The sequence below is a fragment of the Sprattus sprattus genome, assembly GCF_963457725.1.
Source record: "Sprattus sprattus genome assembly, chromosome: 2".
NCBI classification, from domain to species: Eukaryota; Metazoa; Chordata; class Actinopteri; order Clupeiformes; family Clupeidae; genus Sprattus; species Sprattus sprattus.
In genome coordinates this window covers 12,980,536-12,986,066 of record NC_137921.1, presented here as the reverse complement: position 1 = coordinate 12,986,066, position 5,531 = coordinate 12,980,536, and the positions used below count along the sequence as shown (strand labels likewise).

The following is a 5,531-nucleotide window of genomic DNA, read 5'->3' as shown; positions in this document are numbered from 1 at the left end:
GCAACTTGAATCAAATCCATAAATATAAAAGATTCAACCAGATGCGGTTCTTTCTACCCTTAAGGTGAGCACGAGTCAATAAAACACTTAGGAATATTGATGGGATGGTGCAGATGAAAGGGAACTAGGTGGACATCTGCCTCTGAGTCGTCTAAGTAAAGGTCAAGCGATGACTCTGATGACTGTGGAACAGCTCCGCGCTCTATTGGTCGGTCGGTGGAGCTTACAGGAAGCTGTCCTACACGTCGCTTTCCCCTTTACCAGTACCTGTGAGGACGGCGGTTTCAGTGACACAGGAGAAGTCACCAGAGGTTAGCAGGAAGCAGGCGGCCTCCTTTTTGGTTTTGTCACGGGCGCGGGAGCGGCGTAGGGTCCACTTCTCACTGGGGGACAAGGGCTGGGTCAGGCTGCAGCCCTCCTCCTCCGACAGGGCCACGTTGGCATCACCATTCTGCTTGGAGTCTGAATAGACCGACAGAAATAGTAGGCACAGAGGGGTGGCACACACACAAAAAAAGTTAGTTAAGTAAAAAATGCCGCTGCATCTGGAGATCTTCTATAAATATTGCAGGTCGCTTTATGTATGTGCATGACATGCTCAGGCCTTTTTGCCTTTCTGGCAGTTGCTTTTAAACAATGACTACAATATAAATACAATACAAATACAATACTAATACGAATACAGTGCTAACACAAATCTAATCTATGTTTTTGCTAGCTAACATTCAGTTCAGGCCATTCCACATTTGGTCATATCTTAGTACTTAAGCTCCAGGCTTTGTTCTAAAGATCGTCTTGTGTCTACCTGAGCGGCTCCTTCCACTGGTTTCCTCGGCAGCCAGTGGGAATGTATCGCTCTGTGTGCTGTCTGGAGGAGAGTTACACTCGGACTTCCCGAACGAGGCAGTGTCTGTCGGCACGTCCAGGTTGGGGTTGTGCTTCTTCCTCCTCTTGGGCAGCTTCTGTTTGGCCATGGCCAGTGAGTAGTACATCCCAAAGTTGTTGACGATGACGGGCACGGGCATGGCAATGGTCAGAACACCAGCCAGGGCACAGAGAGCACCCACCATCATGCCCAGCCACGTCTTTGGGTACATGTCCCCATAGCCCAGGGTGGTCATGGTCACCACCGCCCACCAGAAGCTGATGGGAATGTTCTTGAAGCAGGTGTGGTTGGTGCCGGTCGGATCGTCCTTTTGGGCCCCGACGCGCTCTGCGTAGTAGATCATGGTGGCGAAGATGAGAACGCCCAGGGCGAGGAAGATGATGAGGAGACAGAACTCGTTGATGCTGGCGCGCAGGGTGTGGGCGAGGACCCTGAGGCCCACAAAGTGCCGGGTGAGCTTGAAGATCCGCAGGATCCGGACGAAGCGCACCACGCGCAGGAAGCCCAGCGCGTCATTGGCGGTCGGGGAGGAGACCCCGCTTAGGCCCAGCTCCAGGTAGAAGGGCAGGATGGCAACAAAGTCAATGATGTTCAGTGTGTTCTTGATGAAGACCATCTTGTTGGGGCAACAGACCACGCGCACCAGGAACTCGAGGCTGAACCACACCACACAGACGCCCTCCACCATGATCAGCCCGGGTGTGGTGACCACCTTAAAGGGTAACTCCACCTCCTTGGTGATGTTCCCCTCCGTGACATTCTTTCTAGGGTACTGGATGATGTAAAAGTACTGATGGGTCTCCAGGCAGAAGGTGGTGATCGAGAGCAGGATGAAGAAGAGGGAGATTAACGCAACGGCCTGGAAAACACAGAGCACACAACCACCAGGTCAGAACAGATAGAGAGAGATCACAGGGAAAACGAGTCTTAATCTTCAGAGTCCTAATCTTCAGAGGAAATTGCTCACCAGCAAGTCTCACAATGACCTGTTTAAGCTAATGAAGGCCATCAATGAATGGCAGTGATAGCTCACAGGATACTGTGCAGCATCTCCAGGGGGGAGACTCTGGGTGTGGAAGATGTATAGAGCCCAGTCACATATCATATACGTCTACACTGGGTGAGTTCCTCTGACCAAGGCTCTGTATATAGCCGTTCAAACTGTGGTGGTAATCTCCTTTTTGAATTTTGATCATCTCGAACACACCCTGCAAAAGTTTAAACGATTATTACCAACTTGCAAGTGGGGACCTAGCTCTCAACGACATACATTACCTTGCTCAACGACATATATTATGTAGCTAGTTTCACAAAACTCTAAGGGGAAAGTTTAATCCCAGACCGGGAGGAAAAGAGAGGGGAAGCATTCGCGTCTCGCAGACCCCCATATCCCTCAACTGAGCAAAGAAATACTTAAAACACTGAAAACAAAGTTTTGTCTGCACAATTAATTATTTTAAACATCACCATGACCCAAACTATTATCCACAACAACAAAGGAAAGCATGTGTCCCTTTAATGATGGTCACACTGCTGGTGCACATGTCCTGACTGCTAAATATGGTAGGCCTGCTAGTCAGTCATTACTTCTATTGAAAAATCACACCTGTTGGTTGTCAGATCTAACAATGCATTATTTACGACAGAATGTATAAACACAGACTTTAAAAGGGAGAGTTCAAGACCAGCAATGTTATAGAAAAAGTATTGCGTAAGATGACAGCTTACTTTTAGTTTCCAAACAATATCAGAGAGTTCCTGGTTTCTGCATTCTATCATGCATTTCAATCAAGGAGTCTGCTATCATAACAAATGTCTGTATCACATAATGTTTAAAGATCATAGTTTAAATATGCTAATCTAGCTACATTTTATTTGGCATATTTTAAATAAAGGAATGTCTGCACGTATCTATATCCCCACACCCATACATATACGTATGGAGTAATAACAGGAATACAGGTTGTGCATGTAAACATGCTCACAGCCATGAGTTTGAACCATTGGTGAGAGAGGGTACGTATATGCATATGTATGGCACTTGCCTTCATTTATTAATTGTGTGGTACAGTACTGGTTCTAAAGCAAAACTCAAGACTAGATAGGGTACAAGCATGAGGTAACTTGGTTCTGTAGATTTTTTGGACCAGATGATGACAGGATCCAACGATAGAGAGGACACTTATCAAACATACTGTATAGATGAAAGGAGACAGTTTTCATCCCTGTCTGTTAATCTTTGCAATTCAGCTAAGAAATCGAATGCTTCTTCTAAATGTTTGACTGGTGTCACATCTCTGAGTAAAGCACGCCATGACTCCATTTAACACAAAAATGATAGATGGATACTACTGATCCCGAGGGAAAAATGTGAGACGCTTGTTACTGCATCTGCACACGTGTACCTAGGTTTTACTCTGCTCTTCAGGTTATCCTCTGCTTCTTTATTTTTTAAAGACTGAAAAACTATAGCATACAACTGTGTGTACATCCTTGTAATTTGCTTTAGATAAAAGCATTTGCTAAATGACTAAATTGTTCACATATTTGTTAACACCCGTGTGTATGCAGCTGCACATTTCACCGCAGTATGTGCAAACACTGATGGCTAACACACAGGAACATTAAAAGAATGAGTTAAACCTTTCCTTTTCAGGGCCCACAATACAACAAATTGCTACTGCCGGATAATCAACAGAGAGAAGTCCAAAGAAATGTTAATGGCTGACCAGGGAGTGTGGATCTGGCCCTTTCACAACAGAAACAGATGTGAGCATACATGCAGAGACGCATATCAAACCAGATTAGAATGCAGGCATTGAGTTCCGTTAACGTGGTTACCTTTATTTAGCTCATGCTAAGTGCATTCTGTGTTTGTGGGCTAACTGCTATAAAGGAGCACAGAAGGATGGGAGGGATACAGAGGAGAGGGGGAGGGGGATGTGGAGAGAGAGAGAGAGAGAGAGAGAGAGAGGGGCCATGACAACCATACTGAATCTACACCATAGGGGAGGTGCATTAGGAACAGGACGCCCATGGACGAACAAAGCAGACCAACAGGAGGCTCCTGATATAATATACCTCTGTCCATTCAACTATCCTTATTCAAACAGTGTCCAATGTACAGGATTATACTGTTAAACAGCTGGAAGAAAAGACATACTACAGGGGAGGAAGTGAAGCTTTAGTTGACCCTATGCAAGGCCAGCTTGAGTCAGACTGTTTGCTTTGTAACAGATAATAGAAGCATCCATCACTACACTATTTAGAATATCAGGAGCATAATATCTCAGTGCCAACTCCTACTTGTGCTGCAGCTGGATAAATAAGGGACTGGTATGTCTCCATACACACATGCCCACAAACACCACCTGATGCCACCAAGGCTCTCTTCTGTCATGTCAATATTTCTTCAAAACAATTATTATATTTTTCATTCAAATATGACATGTGTCCATTTAGATCATGTGGGCAGTTCCGATAACAGGATCACCCCCGTATATGCCTTAACATTATGCATTACAAAAGAAATCACTGTAATGTTCAGTGAAAATTTATATATTTTTTTATTATTATTTTTAAAATAAATTAACACAGACACCTACACACACACACACACACACAAATACACACACACACACCCACACACAAACACACACACATATTTAATTTCATATACTGTATATATATATATATATATAAAATATAATATTTATTTTTTATATATTTAATCCACTGCTCATTTATAATGTGCAGGTAAAGGTAGCATATCATATGGCATTACAGTTCTGGGTTTGAGTCGCATTAGAATCACAGTATTAATTATTCACACAACCTTAATTAAAGCAAATGGCAATCTAATCACATTCAAATTCATTCATTTTTTCTCATGAGACATGTAACAATTTCACACATCTATGAGCCAATTTCCATTTGAGAGGCATGCTTTCACAAGAGCATTTCGTTATTACACCTTGGCTGATTCAAATGCAAATGTTAAGAACAGAGGTATCTTATTTCCTTGAATCTGAACATGAAGACTGGGCTGCAGGCAATGCATTTTGCTCTGAACATACAAGCAGGGTGGCTGATTCAAATAATCCTTAAAATTAGAACATTTTACAGAGAGAGAGAGAGCGGGAGAGAGAGAGAGAAAGAGAGAGAGAGAGAGAGAGAGAGAGAGAGAGAGAGAGGGAGGGAGAGGGAGAGAGAGAGAAAGAGTGATCAATGCATGAGACCCTAGGATAGAGGAATAACACGCTTGCGTACACAGATGTAGAACAGACTTGTTTAACGTCACTGCAAAATTCAAGGCAAAACATCTCCAAGGAAGCATGAAAAGTAAAGAGGATATTTGGATAAAGCAACAAGGTAAACTCCTCACATGTCTGAGTAAACTCCTCACACCCTCTGAGTAAACCCTCTGTAAGGGAGTTGTATGTATTAGTGAAGGATGATGTGTACTCTGTTTAACAAGCATGCAAGGCAGGTTGCATAGCAATAACAATAACATTAGATGTCTCGCACAGTAGATCGTTACTCTCTCCCTCTCTCTCTCTCTCTCTCTCTCTCTCTCTCACTCTCTCTCTTTCTCTCACACACACACACACACACACACACACACACACACACACACACACACACA

At 43.7% G+C, this 5,531-nt stretch overlaps 1 protein-coding gene across 1 annotated transcript in view; it reads right to left on the bottom strand.

Annotated features, from left to right (window-relative positions):
- Positions 1 to 238: 238 nt before the first annotated feature.
- kcnc4 (potassium voltage-gated channel, Shaw-related subfamily, member 4) overlaps positions 239 to 5,531 on the bottom strand; it is a gene marked incomplete at both ends in the record, with an annotated part of 14,007 nt that continues 8,714 nt past the window's right edge. The window contains 2 exons of the mRNA XM_080860408.1: positions 239 to 462; positions 806 to 1,745. Coding sequence (XP_080716534.1) covers positions 239 to 462; positions 806 to 1,745 — 1,164 coding nt within the window. The remainder of the gene's footprint in view (positions 463 to 805; positions 1,746 to 5,531) is intronic.